General features: G+C 40.0%; 2 protein-coding genes across 3 annotated transcripts; one reads left to right on the forward strand and one right to left on the reverse strand.

Annotated features, from left to right (window-relative positions):
* Positions 1-1282: 1282 nt before the first annotated feature.
* On the forward strand, positions 1283-12765 carry mef2b (myocyte enhancer factor 2b). Of its 2 annotated transcripts, XM_079642379.1 has the most exons (10): positions 1283-1350; positions 1456-1496; positions 5280-5365; positions 6786-6989; positions 7188-7316; positions 7677-7866; positions 8827-8975; positions 9086-9200; positions 9891-9984; positions 10476-12765. In XM_079642379.1, the coding sequence occupies exons 3-10, from the start codon at positions 5312-5314 to the stop codon at positions 10786-10788; spliced, it is 1248 nt and encodes a 415-aa protein (XP_079498505.1). In that variant the 5' UTR covers positions 1283-1350; positions 1456-1496; positions 5280-5311; the 3' UTR covers positions 10789-12765. The 2 variants fall into 2 exon arrangements, with proteins under 2 accessions (XP_079498505.1, XP_079498504.1); XM_079642378.1 differs by lacking the exon at positions 1283-1350 and having other exon boundaries at positions 1357-1496.
* Positions 12766-15580: 2815 nt separating this feature from the next.
* tmem161a (transmembrane protein 161A) lies at positions 15581-22561 on the reverse strand. The gene is made up of 11 exons (XM_079642361.1): positions 22414-22561; positions 21916-22019; positions 21742-21825; positions 21403-21494; positions 21040-21196; positions 20040-20255; positions 19246-19389; positions 18651-18764; positions 18382-18556; positions 18168-18264; positions 15581-17614 (listed from the first exon to the last, which is right to left on the reverse strand). Exons 1-11 carry the CDS (start codon positions 22414-22416, stop codon positions 17310-17312), a joined length of 1491 nt encoding a protein of 496 aa, XP_079498487.1. The 5' UTR covers positions 22417-22561; the 3' UTR covers positions 15581-17309.
* Positions 22562-22676: the final 115 nt, after the last annotated feature.

Below are 22676 nucleotides of genomic sequence, written 5' to 3' on the forward strand. Positions count from 1 at the left end.
ATGATTCTGATTAATGTGCTCCAACTTAAATCTTCCCATTCAGAAAGTGTTTTGGAACAATCTGTTGCCAATCAACTGCTTTGATTATCGAACTTAACTGGGACTTTCCGATTGTTAAATTAAGAGGTCATAAATCAGGGGAGTAAACGAGAAAAAAGGTCATGTTGCATAAAAATTACATTAATTTTCTGTCTTTTCACATCATTCACATGACAGCAAGCATGGCAAGGATCGTAGCCTCAACCTGAGTCCTTTCACTTTCATCTGCAGACACTAAACACTATGTCTCATTCTATAGGCCATTCTTTAATCACCAACACCTAAAAGACACAAAATGTCCTCTTGAATTTAGAAACCGTTGTTGAATTAGGAAATTAGGAAAAAGAGCTTCCCCCCAATCCTGAATAATGTTTAAGGATTGATTTTATTGAAGACGTTTTGAAGCTTTATAAGGAAATCAACTATGTCAATAGTGGTTTCCAAAATGCGGTCATGGAGCCTCTGACAGTCAAAGAGGGAGCTTCTGTTCCTGTCAGCCAGTGGTATTTAAAATTGTACATTTACATTTGCATGTCTTTACAATTTGTTTTACTGTAGGCCTATGTGATTTTGCAGACATTTTTACACCTTTCCTTTAAACAGTATATAACAAAGGCATAGAAAATCACTTATCACAATACAACAGTAGGCTACTTTCAACTGGGGCCCACTTTCAGAATCAGAATCAGAATATATATATTTTCATCATACAAACGTATAGTATGATGACAATAAATACATTAATATAATTTATTTTTCATCTCTCAATGCAATAATAAAAATAGACACAAATAAATAAAAAAAGTGTTAAAAGCAAGGATGCATCAATGACAATAAAATACAATACAATTAAATGTGTACATATTCGCAAAACTGCACAAATGTGAATATAGCTGTGTGTTCATAAATTGATGCTAAAAGTGACCAAAGATGCTAACAAAATAGCCATAGATATCTTTTTATATTTGTGGTCACCTCTTCACCATCCAGTGATTACATTATTATTCTCTAAACCTTTTTTTGTTTAAAGAGGCTAATCGGGACACAATCTTACCAAATGTTTACTCTGCTCTGCAACGCGGATCTTATCCACAGCATTATAAAACCCGGAGTGTGTGTATTTACAGTAGGTGTAACTTCTGCTGTGAACTCGCTGTCAGCCTGCAGTGAGGGCTGGTGCTTCTGGAGGAGCAGGGGGGCGGAGGAGTGTCCAATGGCGGGCGGAGGAGGCGGGGAGAGATGACAGCGAGAGGCGGGCTGCAGCAGCCAGCTGTTGGAGAGCAGCTGAACCATCCGCTACTACTGCACCAGGTGATTTTATCTCTGCATCAGCGCAAGACCACAACACAAGAAAACACTTCAGTAAGACATTTTATTTTATTTTTGACTTTTCCTTTTTGTTTTGTCTCGAGCCAGTGGGGGAATCTCCGAGGTGAACAAGAGGAGATCGATAGCAGGTGAGAAGAGATGTTTTTCTGCTTCTTTATTAAAGCTTGTGCGTTTAGTTTTTTAGGATTTCTGTTATTAAATCTTCCAGTGTGCACATATTTATGCAATATATGAGTAAAGTTACCTGTTGCTGTGTATTTGAAAGCAGCGTATAGATGAGGCTATATTAGACAGGGATGCTTGGCAACTCGGAGACAGACAGGCTATTCTTAAACGGTCTATTTTGAATGACGTCAGCAATTTATCAGGCCTAATCATCCAGTATCATTTTTTATGCTATGTATTTTTACAGTTTTTATTTTGAGCGTGAAAAAGCCTGCCTTGCATACTGAATTATTTGTTAATAGAGACATCCCAAGGCTCTTCCATCTTTCTTATCCCTTCAACCTGTTGCCTTTCCAATCACTTCACTGATCACTTCAAAATATACATGGATTATTGTTATGTTTTGAGTGTGATATCATTCAAAATATCACTTTTTGAATTTCCTTTATTGTCTGTCTGTGTTTCACTCAAATGAGCAGACGTTACATTTCCTTCTGTCAGTTCCCTTTAAGGTGTGGTTCATCTTCAGTGGAACAACTTTTAAAAGTCATGAAAACATTTTTTTTCTTTCTATTCATAGAAAGATCCAATGTTCTGCTTGGTACTATTGCTATTCTGGTCATATCAAGGCAATTCAATTATCTGCTGGTAAAATTAGACAAATATTTCCTCACCATTACTCAGCAAAGACCCAATGAGTGCATTAACTGTCTGACCCTGAAGATGACACACATAGAAACACCCGTTATTTACTTATCATTATATATTTATGCTTTAATAAAAAATGATATTCCTTAGCTTTGAACAAAACACTCAGTAGTAAAAGAAGAGTTACACTATTGGCTTATTATTGTTATAGTATGTGTCAGTTTTGATTTGTCACAACCTTTGGTAATTGGCTTTTCTGACATGAGTTTAGAAGGAATTCTGTATTGTTTCATGTGAAATTAGGTTCCAGTTTTGGTCCTGGTTTCACATTTTACAAGTTTAACACGGGACTGTGATGTGACTAACACAGGCATGACTAAAACGACTTAAGCAGAAGAAACAAGGCTCGGTTATGTGTCATACACACAAATGTTGCTGCTGCAGAGTTCATTATATCGCTGTAGCGCAGCAGTCAAACTGCTTCTGCTTTGATTGCTTTCATTGTTTGATCAATACACATATGAAACAAATATTTCACAGCAGCAGCAGGACCACAGCGGTTCACAAACACACTTATAGTGTTAACTACATTTTTTATTGTTGCTGTTTTTTACTTTTTTACACTGCAACAACTAAACTCCGAATATTCCTTTGTGATGGACAAAATGTGATTGGCCCTTATAGGAATCTGCTTTTCTATCATAAGCCATTAGCTTCTTTGGTTCATCTGCGTACACGTGTTTAGCATGTTTTTGAAACATTATCAAACCATCATGCCCTAAATGACTCATGGAAAGAAAACCGTTGAAGCAGAACCCCCAATACTCTAAATGCCCGACTTATTTCCCTTCTCATTCATGCGTACAGTTCACTGCAGCAAGAAAACCCACCAGTGCAATGCATTAACGTGATCTGATTAAACCTATTAAAGTGATCATGTATTTTGATGCACAAGCGTTTAATTTTCTTTTTATGTGCGTTGTTGTCCCAGTGAGTTCCCCGGTGATCAGTCAGAAGCTCCCAGGGTGTGAAGCTGCAGGGCGACTGTGTGCTGCTGTGTGTCTGAGCTCAGTTTTTTCCATCTCTCGCCTCTGGGAAGGCGTCTGACAAAGGTCTTATCTATCCCTATAGAGGCCTGAGGCCCAGGGGCAAGTGTTCATTTGTGCAATTATTGCACAATTACAGGACACAAAGCGATTCTGTTTTACATCCATGTCTTATCATAGCACTAGCTGACATGTTTTAGAAAAGAAAAATCTGATACTTCTTTCACTTTCCAAATGTTTTCAGGGATGACACGATCAGGTGTTGACCTTAGAGATAAAGGTCACGGACAGAAGGTGTGTTTGGTGCATTCACAGACCTCAAACGACAGTTGTGCTGTTGGAAATCCTCCAGAATTAGCTGATGTGTGAGGCTCAGCCAGTCCTTTTCCTGCCTGTCTCGAACTTTAGGCCTTCGACAAACCTACTAAACCACATACAGTTCTATAGCTAACTCCACAACGTTTGGCTGGAGGTGTAGCTATATTTATACAGCTAGTCATGTGTTTTAACGGGGCTGTGATCGTGGTCGTTTGGATGTAGGAGAGGAACTTTCTGCAAAACCCCTGAGATAAAGATCTTTCTGCCCTGTTTAGAACACATGTCCCACTTCCCTCTCTTCTCACCATAAGCAGGCCTTGATATGAGGATAAATGGTCTCATGTCTGAGAGACAGACCTTGTGTGACTTTAATTTTTTTTTAGTGTGGCTGAAAGTGTCAGTAAGTCCAACCAATACTGGTTTTTGTGGTCCTTTCATTGAGCCATTTGTCCTCTGCATGCCTTGTTTTACCGTCCAGACAGCGCCAATGATGGGTTTATCTGCTGCTGTCAGTGTTGAGGTGTGTCTGGTCTCTGCTGCAAATTCAGCACAGTGGATAATGCAGGACTTTATAAGGTAATAATTAGGGCAAAGAGGTGGATTCCTCTCGAAAATGCCCCAGATGCCTGTGTGGCAAGCTTACATTGAGGGACAGCGGGCACTTGAGGGGTCGTGGGAACACAGGAGCCATATCCGCTCAGGCACCATCAGGAGGGACAGGGGACTAAATATAGAAAAGTCCAATACATGTTCAGTATTAGGGGGAAAACCAGTGAAAACTGCTCTGGGCTTTGGAGAAGCACTGTCAGGTCAGAGGAGTCAGACCACCACTTAGCGTAGTCGTATTACTAACAGTAGCGTGCACAAGTAATCCAGACAGCTTATTCAAATATTCATTTAACTTTAGTGTTTATGATTTAGCATCAATGTTTTATGGCTGTCTCCCATAATGCAAAAATGTTAGAGAAAACTAAAGGCTGAGTTTACATTTCTCTATAGAGTCCAGCTCTATACGGTCCTACAGGGGCAGGGACAGGGGTTTTTAGACCCAAAAAAAAGAAGGAAAAAACAGCGGTTGTGCGTTGGACATTCTTAAGCCAACCACAATCCATCCATGTCTTTGCCTTCTGCTTGTTTTTTTCTGACCATGCATGAGAGAGGAGTGGGTGGTTTCTAGCTTCAGCCATCATTCAAAAACACACCGTTTTCCTTTTACTGTTTGGTTTTAGCTATTGCCCGCTGAACCTTTAAAAGGAGCTGTGGACTGTATTTTTAACCCTGTCTCTTGGGGCTGTGCGGTGCAGTGGAGTCGTGCTGCTGGCCCAGGGGTAACCCAGACTGCGGGGGTGTCAGACTGTGTGGACTGCTGGCCCGGCAAGGGCCGCTCTAACTTTAGACCGCATCGCCTCATGGTGGTATAAATAAACACCCTGCCCTTACCACGGGGAAAGGGACTTGAGTCGCTTAAAACAAATGAATGCCACTTTCTCACAAGAATGTTATGACATGTATTATGGCGTATTGTATATTCAAAATGTAGATGCATACATGCAGAAGAATAAACAGTTAGTTCAATTGCCATTGCGTTCAAATGTTAACCTCAAGAAATCCTTTTAACATATTGGATTTTTTTATGTTGTGTTTGAAATCAGATGTATTTGTTGATGTTAATTACGGATGAATAATAACATATTTATTTCTGCTACTCTAACATTGTCATGTTTTATTTTACAGGTGTCAAAGTGTGCAGCAGAAAGGCAGAAAAAATGGGAAGAAAGAAAATACAAATTTCTCGTATTCTGGACCAGAGAAATAGACAGGTGGGCATTATTTCATTTATCATAAGATTTTCTATATATATGTACGACGTATGTACAAAGTTTGCCTGCGACAGTAATATTTTTAGCGGGTAATTTCAAGGCGTGTTCGGACAGCTGTAAATACATTCTTGCACATTTAAAAATAATAGCAATTCAGGAATGCACTTCTTCTGTTTTTGTTCTGTTGCATTATGTCCTGTTTTTTGTATGTAGCAAATGTTCCTATGACCCTTGATTAAATGAATTAGTTCCTAATGGTGCAAAGAGGGTGCAGGAGCTGGACCAATCAGATGGGATGATGTAACATTTTTTTTTACAATTTTTGCAGCATGCATGCTCTAACTTGCACATTGATGCAACATTAAGTGAAGAATTAGAATTGAACATTTCCTGTACATTTCCAAAAATCTGAAAAGTCTTACAGTGACAGTGACATTTTGCTCAATGCTAAAATGTCAGTAATGTCCCTTATGCTCTTTAACACTATACAAACTAAACCGAGCACTTTAACAGAGTAAAATGGAAGTTGAAAATAAGTGTAAAGCTTATTAAATAAGTGTAAAGACAGAGTCGACTGTACATTAGAGGAAGTTCTTTTTGTATCGGTTTAATGGAAGATTAATCTGATAAGGGAGATTATATATGCTGTGTGAAATGTCAATGTCAGCGTCTGAAGTTGCAGACTGTGTACGAGTCACCACAGACTGAGGTAATGTCGCGATGTGACAGAAAATATCATATCATAGACGTGGCCTGTTCACATGTTCATTAGTATATATCGAACACACACAATGAATCAGTGTAGACAAGGAGAATATTTTATTAAATATTGCCCAGAGTACTGGCAAATACAATATGTTTATCTGATCTTCAGGACTGAATGTCTTTTGGTGATATGGATAGTTTATTGAGGAGGACTTTTTTCTTATCTGTATTAAGGCTCTGATGATATACAGTTGCTGTATGCTGTACAGATTGTAAACCCTTCATGGACAAACTTGTGATTTTAGGCACTATAAATATACCCACTTGTCAACACCTTCAGTATTTGCTAGCAATCAGTTTGGATCTTTTCCATTTAAAAAAGCAAACATGCTGTTTCTACTATAATTAAGAAATATTATTTTTATACAAGATCAAGATCACATTTTTAAATCTTACAACACTTATTATCTGGCAGCGAATCCAAGTTGTACAAAAATATTATTATTATGATTTCATTTGTCCATTCTGCTACAACCCAATCTGGCTCTATTTATTATTCATTCCTGCAGACATATTTAAGCACGTGCGTACTAAATTATTTAGACAATTTGACTTGATTGATTTAACAACCTACATTTGACATCTTCCTCTTAATGTTTAGTAATTGGCTGAAGTTAAAGGGAATATGACCCCAACCACTGTGTGTTTTTTTTAGGTGACTTTCACCAAGCGTAAATTTGGTCTGATGAAGAAGGCGTACGAGCTGAGTGTGCTGTGTGACTGTGAGATCGCCCTGATCATCTTCAACAGCACCAACCGTCTGTTCCAGTACGCCAGCACAGACATGGACAAAGTGCTTCTCAAGTACACGGAGTACAGCGAGCCGCACGAGAGTCGCACCAACACGGACATACTGGAGGTACTGTTCACGCTGCTATTAAAGGAGATGACGGAGAAGCATGATTCAATACAAAATAATACATTGGTTCAGAGCAGGGAGCTTTAACATTACATTCAGGTTTCAAATTCATACAAAAATCCTTTATATGATGCCTTTCTAAGCCTTCCTGGTGACATTGTGGGTCATTTTCCACATGCACTTTCTCTTCTGTTTCAGACTCTGCGCAGGAAAGGCCTCGGTCTGGAAGCCTCAGAACTGGAGAGTGAGGAGAGCATGCAGGTGGCTGCAGACAGATATCCTCTCAGCGAGGGCATGGATCTCTCTGTGGCTCGCCAACGCTTCTATGTCAGTCCACACACACTTCTGCTATTGCACATTCACCACACACACACACACACACACACACACACACACACACACACACACACACACACACACACACACACACACACACACACACACACACACACACACACACACACACACACACACACACACACACACACACACACACACACACACACACACACACATAAATGCATGTTGAGGTGATCTGTGGTTGAAGTGAATTGTTATAATTTTAATTTTTAAAAAAAAGGTAAAATGTCCAAAGATACAATAAGATATTGACACTTTTCCTAATTCTTGGACAGGTTTTTGATCTTAATTATTTTGCTGTTTTTATACATGGTTGTTATTCTCCAGGCTCCGTCGCTCCTCTCCCCGGAGGCCCAGTTTCTGGTGTCTGCAGGCTGTGAGAACGGCTTTCCTAACTCCTCTGGATCCGGCATGGCGTCCCACAGACCCTCTGGCTTTAAATCTCTGGGCTGCAGACCGGGCGCTGCCAGTCCTGCTGTGCCGCACGCACACACTGCATTCATGTCTCCACACTCAGGTGAGCAGAGTGCTATGTAACATTACAGAATGATTTTAATAACAAGGTTGAAGATTTGAAGGACAACCAAATGTTTAATGCAATTATACTCATTTACAATTCCACAATCTTACTTCTTTGTGACTGATTAAAGAGTTTAATTACAAAATTACATTTAAATGATGTGAAAAATGTGGGAAAAAATAATCGATGTTATTCAAATAAAACTCTCAAATGAAAGGAAAAAATGTTTTCTATATAAAAAAATCGCAGTTCACAGCCATTGATTTTCAAATTGTCAATATCTAACTTAATAATAAAATGTTTAACATATTATCATTTCCACCAAAAAAGTAGAAAGCATGGTCATTGATTTAAAATTTTGTTCAAAGCTTGCTGTGCAATTCTTATGTGAGCTGTCAAACACTGCACAGCTGGCTGGGATCAGACAGGAAGTGTGTGTGTGCGTGTTTGAGTGTGTGTATGCACACTATGCCACACGTGCAGTTGGTCTGTTTTATGAAACTGGCCCTACACCAGCGGCTGCATCCAGTTCTTTAGTTTCTGTACAGAACGTTTCACACCTGCCAGTCATTACAGCCTCTTTTAATACTAACACTCATAGCTAACACCGTGATTCACATTAGACACCGATCATTAACAGCCTTTGTGTTTTAAGATGTATTATTTCTGTTTATTTTAATAAATGACACTGATTTCTGCGATTGCTTAGAAATGGATTCTGTCAAGTCATCAATGCATTAATAATATATTCAAACGTTAACATAAGCCTTAGTCTTATAAAAGATCAGATACCAATTTTAAGCTCAAACTAAAAGAAGAAGTTCATTTTTATCACACTTTTGGTGACAGGAACAGAGCGGGGGGGGAAGAATGTATAACAGAGAATAAATTATTCTTCTGTGAGTGAAACAAGATCACATCTCTTTTCACTTCCTGCTCCTTTCTTTCGCCGTGTAGGTATCGGCTACTCCGTGTTCTCCCATGGTAACCTGAATCGAGCTCTGGACATGAAGAGCCCTCCTCCTGTGAACCTGGGCAGTGACAACCTGCGGGGGGATGCTGCTAACGTGGGGCTGGGGGCCACGAGAGCAAACCACAACTCTTCTGTAAGAAGCTGTCACTATCCAGCCTGCACTTACAGTAAATGTGTCATGCTGTCCCTCTCCCCAGAAACTTGAGATTTTTGGTTTGACTCTTCTCTTTCCCTGTTGGTCAGAGGGGCGTCTTGTACCAGGGCCTGCACAGCGGCAGCTCCATGGTAACCATGGGCAAGGCAGGCCTGCTGGGTCACAGTTTGGGAGGGTATGGCCTCCCTTCTCCGGGGGTCTCTGGTACGTCTTCTGTGAATCATCTATTCTATGGTGGTTGCTTTAATTGGTTAGAGTTAGATGAGAGGATTGATATACCCTCATATGTGTCTGTTAAAGGTCAAGCTACAGCCAGCAACTCTGTAGCTTAGCTTAGCATAAACACTGTAAACAGGGGAATCAGCTAGCCTGGATCTCACCAAAAGATACAAAATCTGCCTACCAGCACATATACAAAACATAAAAGTTGTGGGTTTACCAAAAGTTGTGGTTTTACCAGGAGTTTTGTGCAGGACTATTCTTTATCGGCTGCTGTGAGCTCTTCAAATCTCCACTTGTTGACACCAAACTTCACAGTGATTTCACCAACCAGGAGTTACTACATTCGTCCAAATAAAATAAATGTCCCTGCGCATAACCGCAGATCGAATTGATTAAACAAATTATTTCATTGAAAAATATATATATAATAATTACCAGGTTATGCACATTCTAAGCTACCGAATTCCCCATGTTCCAGTATTTATGCCAATCTAAGACAACCTGCGTGTCAATCTTCTTTTCTGACTCTCTACAAACCTGTATTTCTTTAAACGTTGAAACATTTTCTTATAGTGAAAATATACTATCCTGTCATTCACTGATCTTGGTTTATTATAATCCATACCTGTGTCCTCCTTTTCATCCTCTTTTAATTCCTACCTCTTTTTTCAGAGTACAGCCAACCTGGTTTTTATCACTCCGTCAGTCTGCAGCGAGGATCAGTGAACCCCTGGCAGTCGCCTCAGGAGCCCCATATAAACCCAGGGTGAGGATATTAATGCATGATATGGTACCTCTTTGACTCTGAGGATAGAATATGGCAGGAGGTTGAATCGGCACACTGTCCTTTTTGCTCTGATAAAAAAGATTTTTTATTTACTTGTTTTCTGTCCAATCTTTTGACCAATCAGATCATCATTCTTGTGCAAAATTACACAAACATCACATTTAATATACACATCTCAATATGATGTCAATCAGCCCAAGGCAACCATACAGTATGTAGTAACTAAGTTATCGTAAAAAAATGCGTTCTGCTGTGACCACACAATGGTAAACAATATGGCCACCAGTAAGAAAAAAATAAACAAAAAAGTGAAAAACATATGAAAAAAACAACATAATCAAAATAAATTAATGAAAAAAATATAGGGAGGTAAATAGGAAATAAAAATTAAAATGCAATCAATTGTCATCTGATACAATTGCAGAATCGATGTTTCAACTCTGACATTTGTTGTGTCTTGTTGTTTCCAGGATGTCCAGTGGGGGGTGCTCCTTCCCCTCTCAGTCTTGCCCCTCCACCTCTCCACATCAGCCCTCCCTCAACCTCAGCATCAAGTTGGAGCGTAGCTCTCCGGAGCACATGTCCTCACCCACCTCCCCTCCTCTGCACCACCTCAGGCAGCACTCTCCAATCAGCAACCCCGATTCAGTTCGCCAAACCCCTCAAGAAGCCCGCCCGGCCAATGAGACGAAAGAGTTTCTCAAAGCCGGATACCCACAAGATGGAGAGGAAGGAGGGCAGCCGCTCAGGCAATTAGAGATAAGTGATGGGTGGCAGAGATAGCTCTCTGCTGTCTAACACCATCTCCCATCCAATCAGCTATCTTCCATCACATCCTGTCCACACACACACACACACACACACACACACACACACACACACACACACACACACACACACACACACACACACACACACACACACACACACACACACACACACACACACACACACACACACACACACACACACAGATATAACCCAGAAGGTAGCGAGGTGGGGTCGATGTCGATGTGTCCCCTTCATCCCAGAGAGGACCGCTTCTCTTTGTCTCCTCACTCAGAGCTGGTCTCTCCGGGCCGATAGAGAATCTTTTTTTCTGCGTCACTTGATTGATGCCACGAGGAGACAGATGCATACAGACATTTTGATTTTGGTTTGGTTAGTTTTAGTTTTCTGTGTGGAGCTAGTGTGAATCAAAAATATATTATTTTTTTTGGTTTTCTGTGACTTTGTTGAAGTTAGGTTCAGCGGGACCAGCTGAGTTTACTCCAAAACTGTGTTTGACTGAAGCTGGGTGTGAGAATTGGAAATTAGCTGTAAAATTACACAGCACTGCCTTCATGTAATTATTTCAGGCAAACGCATTAGAGAAATGATTCATCACAGTAGCCAGAAGAAAGAGCTTAGTCTGTGTAAAATATATCTTTACACCTTATGCCCCTCTTGTATAAGCTTTAATGTTTGCGCTTTTAACCCAAAATCACTGACATGGTCACCCGACAGAAAAACTGTTCACCCATTACTTCAGCCTTGACCTCCTTTTTAAATACACAGGGACATTTTAAGGGATGATGACAATAAGTATGTTTCAAACAATTCTTACAATCCCATTCGCACACTAAAATTGTTTATGAAATTGTCCCTCCAGTATGGATGTTAGAAATTCCCCTTTTATTGATATTCTAATATAAGAAACGAGAGCAAAAACTGTCTATTTGAACTGCAGTCTACAATTTGACCAATTGGCGGCTGCAGAGATCTGAAGACAGAAATCACATGCAGGTATTGCTTCAAATATAAACCTATCCTTACTCTGGGTGTCTCTCAGGGACTTAAATTATGTTTTCCTTGAGTTTAAAAATGGTCTATGTTGAGACTGTAAATGTGAATAAGCTAAGTTTTAGTTGTATTTTCCTCCAAATAATTCTAGTTTTATACTATAACTTCACCCCATCAATGGAATAATGGCAGTCTACTTCAACTAAAGACCAAAGTGTTTAAATAGTGTCCCTATGCATTACAATCAAATGCTGCAGCAGCCAAAGACATCATGTGTTTCTATATATCTATATTGGGTCTAATTTAATTAAAGTAAGTAAAGATCGCTGAAGGGCTATATTTAGTTACTGCCTATAGTTAATATTATTGAGCTTTACTGTAATATTTACAAATATATATTGAATGAGTCATAGAAATGTTTTCATTTTTTTTGTATTATTGAGGTATGTTTGTTTTTATTTTATCTGTAAAATTACTTTGCACTGGATTTTTGTGCACTGGATTTATGTGTGTTATAGTTTTGTTCTGCAAATGAAAAAATATACCCAGAACTTTGGTTTGAATGGATTTGCAGTTACTGTCCACAAGGGGTCGTCTTATTTCCACGATTTAGATTTGAAAGTGCAAACCAGAGACTACCAGCCTAAAGTATAGGCAATTCATTATCTAATGAATCTCTTTGACAAGACACAGGTTCAGTGGTTCACCGTAAAGACATTTAACAAAAACATCATGACAAACTGTGCACGATTTACTGGTGGAGGTCTCCAAGTTCGAGAGAGCTTCAGTGGAATTAGTCCTTTAAAAAATGTATGTGGATAAATATCAGCATGAAGAACCAAATGATCAGTATTCTGATGTTTGCCGAATGCCTCTAATAGAAACAAAAACAACAATACAATGCAGGAAAAATAAAACAAATATGTTTATTTGACATTTGTAGTGATTGTTTTGAAAATAAATATGGTTTGATTTTTACGTTTAACCTGCTTTTTGTGTTCAAGGGGAATTCATGTTTATCATCTCTCCCCGAAAAAATGGGACTTTGTTGCCACAGTTTTCATTTAATCTGAGGACACATAAAACACCATCCGGCTATCAAGCTTTCATGTGTCCATTTATTTAGTGGCATTCACCTCTGTTCCATCTTCTGAACACACACTCCCTCATTATCATGTCAGGCTGCTCAGCACGCAGCCCTGGAACGAGAGGAACAAGAATGGACAACTTAAAAGCATTGTAGACCTTTATGTCTTCAAATGAAATACATTGGGCACAAAGAGGCTCGTTTCCACAGCTGGATGTCTCACAGTCACCCTGCCAGACTGTTTCCTTACGGAGCATTTCAGCGACCAGCAGAGAGGAGCCTCCTCCGTGTCTCCCAAATGATAGAGGCTCTCACTGGGGTCATGTCTGGTCTGCTCCCCTGAGACCAGGCTGGCCCGGTCTGTAGGGCATGTCTGTGTCCCTCACACACACACACAAGGCACACAAATCCCGGTTTCTATAGCAACCACAGTTATGGCTGCCTGACTTGGCCCGCTGCAGTCCTCAGACTGCGGGGGCCTGAGGCCTGCAGCACAGATGCACATAATTAATGTGATTACATAGATATGTCAATCTTGTCACCTCTCAGTACATCAGGCAGCACAACTCAAACACACAAACACACGCACACACACACACACACACACACACACACACACACACACACACACACACACACACACACACACACACACACACACACACACACACACACACACACACACACACACACACACACACACACACACACACACACTCCACTGATGTGCAAGCATCCTTTAAGTATGACTTACTCAAACTAGTCGTTAACATTACAAATAAATAAGAAAAATGTTTCCTTTTTTGGATGTTAAGGAAAAGTAAATACCAATGATGCAGAAGATCCCAATGCTAATCTCAAACTGTACTCCTCAACGGGGTTTAATGTAAGGAATTACATGAGTGAAGAATTTACTCAAGTTTACTATCTGTTGGTAGTACTTCAGTGATCATATACTTTATACTTTTACTCGAGTACATTTTGGAAGCAAATATTGAACTTTTTACTCAACTACATTTTTCTGACACCTTCAATAAATTGCTTTTCAGCATCAGATTATTTTCTAAAACAAAATATATCGTCTAATAAATAAAAACTGAAACCTATGTACTGTATAGGTCAAGATATCTAGCAGCAGTAAAGTAATTAAAATGAGCATCCCTTTACAAGCTGTGATGCTCATTGGTTAATACAAAATCTAAATTCAGTTATTTAAAATATATGATTCTGAAAAGGGCCATTGTGCTTAACAAGTACTTTCAATTTGAGTACTTTAGTTATATTTTGATGCCAAGGCCTTTGTTCTTTTTCTTAAGTAACATTTTGTATGCAGGACTTTCACTTGTCACTTTCACATAACATTTGTACAATGAGTATTACTACTTATATGCAAGTAACAACTCCAAGTACTTCTATTCTACCACCACCCCTCCTCCTCTGGCTGGCCTCATCAGCCTAAAGTCCACCTCAACCAGGGCTACAAGAGGTGCGGCTAGGGGAGACTGCACCATCCCATTTAGGAAAAGCGCATTCAGCCAGGCTGTCTTTTCATTCCACGCATCCCATCAATGGAATTCAATACCACAGCCAATAAGAGAATCCTCATCCTACTACACATTCAAGCACAGTATTAAAAAGTGGCTCATTGCAAACCAACAGTGTCAGCACTGATGTGTGGGTGTAGGTGTGTGTATGAGTGCGTATTGTAAATGTTTTATTTATTTATTTATTATCATGACTTGCTTTTATCTGTATTCAGTGATGTCATCTATTGTAAATATGTACAATGGTATAACAATGTTGTGGTATTTTTTATTTTTGCTTTTAGGATGTCTATCACCATCTGGCAAAGGGACTATCGATGAAAACTAGCCTTTTGGCTAATTCTAGTACTTTTACATGTTTTTAATATGTTGATTAATGTACACTGTCCCTTGTTTTAAATAAATCAATTCAATCATGATATCTAACAGTAACGGACCTTTTTACCCCGGAAATGTTCTTTTATGCAAGTACAATTGATGCACAACATCAATGCTAAAACTTAAACAGCCATGCTAATATAAAGGGTGCCGGATACTCGTACCTCTCAAATATCTTGACTTGTCTTGTGTTTGTTACATATCCTCCAGTTAAGCAGTCAGTCCTGAAGACAGTGAAGTGGCCGTCCCTCTCTGAAGTGGAGAACCTTTGTGGCTTCAGATTGGACGTGGAAGTCAAATGATATCACCAATAAATCACGTCAGCTTTCAGACAAAGAGCGTCTCCAGCCTCGCTCCAAAGAAAGGTCACATTCCTCCACTGATGTTTCACGACTGTCATGTAAATCTGAATGTTTTGATAATGTCATAAAGCTTATAAATCTAGTTTGAATGTTGGGATGGAGAATGGAGAGGATTAGGAAGATTTCCCGAAAAGTACTGGTTCTTGTGGCCAAGTTGAGCATCCAAGACTAATATTTCTTCCCAGACGGTTGAGGGGCATCAGGTTCATAGTAATTATCAGTGATTAAAGAATGATCTTCTCTGGAAGGTGGGGGTCAGAGGTCAGGACCCTTCTCAGCAGCGAGACACTCCATTGACATGCACGATGGCTTTTGTCAATTGCCGCACCGACTTCTAAAAAGGAAAAGGTTTTATCCGCAGTATCTCCCACGCTCCTCGAGGGAAGGCAGAATTAAGTGGGAGTATCAAACTGACATGTGACTGAAAATAATAAATGATTTTTATTGAGCCATACTAACAAAACAGCCAAAAGTTTGCACACCATGCATTCAGAAAATCTCAAAAAAGCAACATTTCCATATGAAGTTCACAGTATATTGATTTCAGAGCGTTCCATTCAAATATACTAACTAGAAAAAACACACAATCAAAAATGAGAAATTGCCACAAACAGAATACATGAGTTAACAGATTTAAATCATCTGTATCATTTCTAAAAAAACAAAAAAAAACACAAAATGTTTTGTGAGGCAATGTATTATAAATAAATAAATAAAAGCCACTGATGCAAAACTGGTTTAAAGTAAGCTACATTACATGGATTGGCAATAAAAAAGAACAATAAACCTAAAATGAATGCATCTGATTAAGACACTGCAACTAAAATGTTGCCATTGTGTAGTGGTTTGAAATGAATGGGAAAAACAGAAATGAGTTGCGACTTATTCTAAATACTTAAGATCAAGGAGACAGGAGATTTTTTTAATTGATTTAAAATCCCTAAACTCCCAGGCACTTAGGATACTGAAGAAACTTTTTAGATAAAAGCAACAGCTCTTCAGTTTTTGGCCGATTCACAGCCACAGTTTGGATTTACGTTTAGCTGCGTTTCATTTAATAGGATGGATCAGAAGCTTTACTAGGTATTTGCAATCAAACAGCAAAGAAGAGATTTAAAAAAAACATTTAGCACTCTTAAATCGGTTCCTTTGGGGGACAAATCGTCCCTCACAAAAATAAAGTCTGATTTACACAGGGATTAAGTACTATGACTTGCCCTGGTACCAATTAAAACATTAAATGCAGCATTTAGTGTTGTTTGAAGAACAAGTCAGGTAACACTGGCATGGACACATCTGAAAACTTGCAGAAAAACGTTTCGCTTGAATATGATAGAGGGTTATCGGGCAGGGGTCTGTATCATAAAGCAAGATTAGTGTTTTGCAGTATAAGGAACAAAAGCAAGAACACTTCACTTTTCTATACAGCTGTTGAAAAAGCCAGAAATATTTTAAAAAGCCTAATTCTTACACTTATTCATAGCCATGTTTAAAAGTATCTTCCTAACTTCTTATCCTATTCTACTTGTGCGATTTTACTGAATATATCCCTTTTCAAAAATATCTTCGTTAAGATGTCTTCTGTTGCTATGCAGTAACTAATGAGTATCCATAGAAATAAACAAACTAACACTTCTAATTTCCCTGTGGGTGTCTGTGTCTCCAAGTAATTCTCCCCATGGTTCTTTTGATGTTTCATGTAATTAAAAACTCTCTTTCCCATGAACACATCTGCAGCTGGATCAATAAACACAGAGCTACCAGAGCCAGATGATAACAAGCTTTATGATTCTGGTTATTAATGATTGTTGATGGTAAACTCAGTGAAGCTAGGTAACCCAGGGACAGCCACACTAAGCTTAACTTGCTTTGTGATGCAGACCCCAGTGCTCTCTGTACATTTGTGTTATAATACCAGTACCCTGCTGGTGACAAAAAGCCATAAGGGCAACCAGGTAGCCACTTTGGCAACAGACAGTGTTCATCAACCTTCTCCTCAATCAAACTTCGGTTACAGCCCAGACAAGGTGCTTTTTCTATCTGTGGTTGTGTTTATTAAACTAATGTCCCCATAGCTTTTGGTATGCCGTTGCACAGGATACCTGCAGACAGGGCTGTGACTGCAGAGCTATGGCACTCCGTCTCCCTCAGTTAGTTCTGCATCAGGTACTGGTGGAAGTAGATGCCGAACAGAGAGCTGATGACCTGGCAGGCCGCCACCCACCACGTCAGGAAGGCGAAGAAACCTCGGAAGAAAAGTGGAGTGAGGACGGAGCGCAGCGCCATGAAGGCCTCTGTCAGGTGGGCAACTGTGGCCTGGACGTCCTCCTCCATGTCGTCCATCCCCTCTTCATCTTCATCGAAACCACCGGGCAGCACGGGCGCAGCTATGGGTATTATGAGCGCTGGCGTCACCCCGGGGGTCTGATCTGCATCGGCCTTCCACGAGAAGTCCCCTAAGAGACCGGTAGAGATCAGTCAATACAGACGGTGGATGTTTTTAATATTTAAACTCCACTGCAGATGCAAATGTCTCAATATTATTATATAAATAGTTCTTCATGTTGGGAAATATGCTTTACCACTCTCATATCTGTTCTAAAAATAGATGACCACAGCCAGCAGCTAGTTAGATATTCAGGTTGTTAACAGCTGCTCTTGCTCAGTGAGTAGGTTACAAAATATACAAGCATCTCAAACTCACTAATTAACATTAGCTAAATCTTGTTTAATCTTTCTAAAGCTAGCGTGTAAATACAGGGGGGTTGTGTTCTGGGGGATACTTTGTCCGTAAATTGCTTAACCCTAATCCGCCAAACATTTTTTAGATTGGTATTGATTGTCCCATCTAACTCTCCAGACGAGAGCAAATCATTACCATAAATATCCACTTGAATCTCTGGGAAAAGTGCATAACAATAAGATCAAGTGTGGCTTCTTCTTCTTCTTCTTCTTCTTTTTCTTCTTCAATGTAGCGGTAGTTTTGGTGGTGGGGTTATTTTTACTTACCTAGTGATTTAAGAGCAAGTGTGGAGAAGAGGATGAGAAAAACAGGAACCAGATACTGAAGAGTGATCACAGTCAGGTAGCAAAAGATACGAGTGACCTGGAAAACAACACATGTATTCTCCGTTTACTCTTCACATTCAGTTACTCTTTTCTTTCTCCATGTCAAAACTTCTGAATTTAAAAGTTTCAACCCTTCATTGTCTGAATATCTGACCTTCCTCTGAATGTCAATCGCAGCGATACGTCCCGCCTCCTTCTTCATCTGCTCCACCCACTTCTGAGCCAGATTGAGGTAGGCCTGCATGTGGTAGCGAGTCATTGCCAGCCGCAGCAGACACAGCACCACGATGATCCACAGGCGCAGGCTGTCGAAAGCTTCACTGGAAACTCTGCAAATGAGCCATATGGAGGACAACTTACATTAGTGTCCTTTGTTTTTATGAGAGATTAGTGGATATATAGCAGATATGCATGTGCCCTCACATTGTGATAGTGGTCTTCCCCAGAGGTGCATTGGCCAGGAAGTCCCTTGCAATGGGCTTCACCCAGAGAATCATCACAATGACTGGAGACAGGAAACTCATGTGCAGCAGAATCCTGCAGGAAACATTATAGACATGTAAGAGAGCTGATGTATTTGATAAGACATGGAGTACATTGCTTGTTGCCATTCTTAAAGGTGGGGTAGGTAAGTTTGAGAAACTGGCTCGAGATACACTTTTTGTTATATTCCATGGAATGCTCTTAACAGCCCGATAGCAATGAATATCTGAAGTGCTTTGACAAAAAATTCATTAAAAAATGTAATCTGTGGAAGCCGTGGTACTGTAAAAATTACGACCAATCATCTGAGCCGGCCCGGCTAAAATAACTGGATGGCCTACCTGCCTGTCAGCCTTCCATCTGCGCACAAACTTAACTCGTGCCCTCATTGGTCATGTGCGCGTTCGTGTGTGTTGGAGGAGGGGCTCTGTAAGGAAGTGGCAGATTTTTTCTGGCTGTGTATTTTCAAATTCTAGCGCACTCGAGCTGGTTTCTCCAAAATTACCAACCCCACCTTTACTACTTCAGTTCTTACTGGATGTGTGGCCGCCCTGTGTTCATCTGAACAGCATCGAGATGAGTCTGAGCCATGCGCAGTCCGGGGAAGGCGAGCAGAGCACCGATGTACGCACAGAGAGCGGCCAGACCCAGCTTCACTGACAGCTTGGTCACTGGGATTCTGAAAATAACAACCAAACGTTAGGCGTCAGATATTTCTCAAGTAAAGTCTGTTATTGCCTCATGCATAATAATAATAATACATAAAGGTCACCTATTGTGCAAAATCCACTTTTTCATGTCTTTTATACATAAACATGTGTCCCCTGAAAGTTTCAGGAAAAAAGATTCTCTCTCTTTTCCATTTATATAAAAACCTGCCTGAAAATGAGCTGATCAGATTTTGGCCACTTTATGATGTCATAACGATTGTTTGGCTTGTGTAACCATTAGCCAATCACCAACCAAGGTAACCCCCCCCAACCTTATCACCTGAATCTCCTCCTAGAGCACCATTGTGTTCTTTGTAACCAAATATCTCTCAGAGGGGCGTGGGGAGGGGCTCCTTATTTTCATCTAAAGTAACAGACAGAGAATCAGCACTTTTGAAACAGGGCTGAAACAGAGGGGATTATGGGATGCTACAATCCATGATCCGTTTGGTATTTGGAGCCAAGCACTTCAGAGACATGTTTTGTATATATCTGAGACCTGCAATATATTGATGAAAAACATATATTAGGGGACCTTTAATCAATGAGGTGTCTCTTGATGCACGTTACAATGTCAAGCAATAATAAATCAACACAAATTCCTGGAACAGATACTTACGACCACTCAGCGTAGCCCTGCTGTCTGGCGAACACTTCCAAGTTGTCGAAGAGGCTGGAGAAGGCCGACTCCAGGCCGAACTCCAGGTAGTCCTCCCTGACCACCAGCACCAGCATGGCCACCAGCAGAGACAGGAAGCCGAAGGCCAGACACACCGAGCGCTCGCCGCCCTCCTCAGAGCTGAAGTAGTGACTCATCAGAGTTTTAAGAGTCTTTCTGAAGGTTTGAGTTAAGTTTAAAAACAACCAGAGGAAAAGCAACATTCATCCAGTTCAAGACTACAATGTCAACTTATCTTTACATTTTTAATCAAATGTATTTTTCTTAGCATAAATCATGATGAGAAATTGGAATTGTGTTTTGACACTTTACTAAGTCTGTTACATTTTCATATATAAAGCGAGAGGTTGCAGCTGTAGAATGAGATATTTCCGTTTTATGGAGATGCAGTGATTACGATTTTCTTGGTCAGGTCAAATATATATTTTTAAATAATAACTGAAAGCATATTTAAAAATGTTTATATTTTCTTTTCTTTTAAGCCCAATAAAAATGCAGGTGAATGTTCATAATAAAAACATATGAAATAAAAAAACATACATATTTTCAAAACTTCAACACTATATCAGGGCTTGTTGTTTATTTTTAAGGGTTGTACTCCTATGCTCATTTGGAATGTACTTGTATTACAAATTGCAGGTGTTATGTCCTCTTTACTCATGCTGAAACACTTCTACAATAAGTGTGTGTGTGGCTGTACTGTGTGTGAAACATGCATGTTCTGTGTGCGGCGTAAAAACCGCCAAGCGACACATCCAAAATTTGAACAGCAAAGAAATAAATGTGAGACTGATCGGCAAGCTACAGCAAATCAGCTGACAACGGCAGGCTTCTATAGCTGTGCAAAAGGTGCATGCTCTCCAATTTGTTGTAATAGCAAACCTTATTGACACATACATATTAATCTGTCATGATGAGTCACTTTACAGTTGAAGGATACAGACTGAAGAGAACAGTCAGGACACACCAGATGGCTCCGATGTTGACTTCTGTGCTGGCATCCACAGAACTGTAGTAACACTCAGTGAACATGAAGACGCCTGCTGTATAGACCGCAAAGTCTACCAGCCACTGGTACTCCAGGAAAAACCGCAGCACTGAAAGTAGAAACAAGGCAAAAAAAGATGTAGACCGAGTCATTATTTTGTGCTAAACCAGTCAGTTTGAACTATGATCCATACATTTTATGATGCAGAGAGAAAAACATTGAAATGTAAATGCATAGCGAGTAAAAGCTGAGCTGTGGCAGCGTTTGTACTTGCTCAATGTCACGGTGATAAAGACAAAGGAGTGTTTAGTTTACCAAGAGCGTCAAGAGCGTTGATTGGAGCTTTCTCCAGATGAAGGTCGATGTCTTTGGGCACAGTGAGAGGCTTGCTCTCCCCATTTTGTCTCCTAGTCATCAAACAAAGACACATGACTATGTTAAAAAAATACAAACAAAAAATAGCTGTCTTTTTTGAGTCTTAAAGTAAAACATGTGTTTGTTTTTTAAAGTAAAGCACACCATTTACAACAAAAGGTAAAACTCTGTAGCTTTTGTCAGAGAAGGCAGATATCTACTTATTAGTTGTTTGTTTCTAGGCAGCTTTACTTGTTTGTTAGTCCTTCCTACATTACCAGACCCTCCCCCAACTCCCACCTGTCTTTCCTGGTCGGTTTGGGCATCTGCTTTCCGGCCAGGGCACACAGCTCTCCTTCCGACGGGTGTTTGAACCGGTACAGACTGAAAGGAAAAACAGGCATGTGTTTGTATAGTGCCCATCCAATGATATGTACTGTATAGTGTATAACCTGATCGTAAGGGTAATTATACCTGCCATTGCAGAGTAGCCAGCGTGCAAAGGAGTAATGTGGAGCCATCCTTTGCATAATGCAGGCAGCCAGCAAGCTGACCACCAGCTGAATTCCCATCAGCGCCTGTCAGAGGAAACACACATGTTTAATTAGGAGAACCAACTTTCAAACTCCCATCTTTGGACATAGAAACAGTTCGAGTTAAAGCCTGTAGAAGAAGCTTAGTCACATACTATGCTACAAAGATAACAATAACCATATGTAACCACGTTTAACAACCGTAAAGAATGTGCTGAAAGCTCCTGCAAAATGAATGAAAGTTAGCAAATGGCTATCGAGCTAAATTTAGCTAAACTTCACCACCTGTCATTGCTGCTGCAAACGTTAGCTAGCTAGCATTAGCATACTAGCTCTCATTGTAAGAAATAGAAACATAAACAGTTCGCTGGCTAATTTTACAGCAGGTTATTAACACTAACTTGATCCTTGTGGATTTACTGGAATGGGGGTAACTTACCATCTCTTCTGTCGAAAGAAATAGGTGTTGTAAATCAGAATAGCTGCCGAAGCTTCTTCACATGCAGGAAAGTCTTGACAGCTGATCCAACTGACATGTGAAAAGCTGAATGTCCCGGATGTAGTAGTGGAGTCGCGCGGTGCCTTCAGGTACTTCCCCATAGCTTCGTAAATCGGAAGACTTATAACAGCACAACAGTAGCTTCAACTGACGCATAATAATCTATGCTGCTTCCTCTCAGAAATGGAAATTAAACTACTTTT

The sequence above is a fragment of the Notothenia rossii genome (assembly GCF_949606895.1).
Source record: "Notothenia rossii genome assembly, chromosome: 1".
NCBI classification, from domain to species: domain Eukaryota; kingdom Metazoa; phylum Chordata; class Actinopteri; order Perciformes; family Nototheniidae; genus Notothenia; species Notothenia rossii.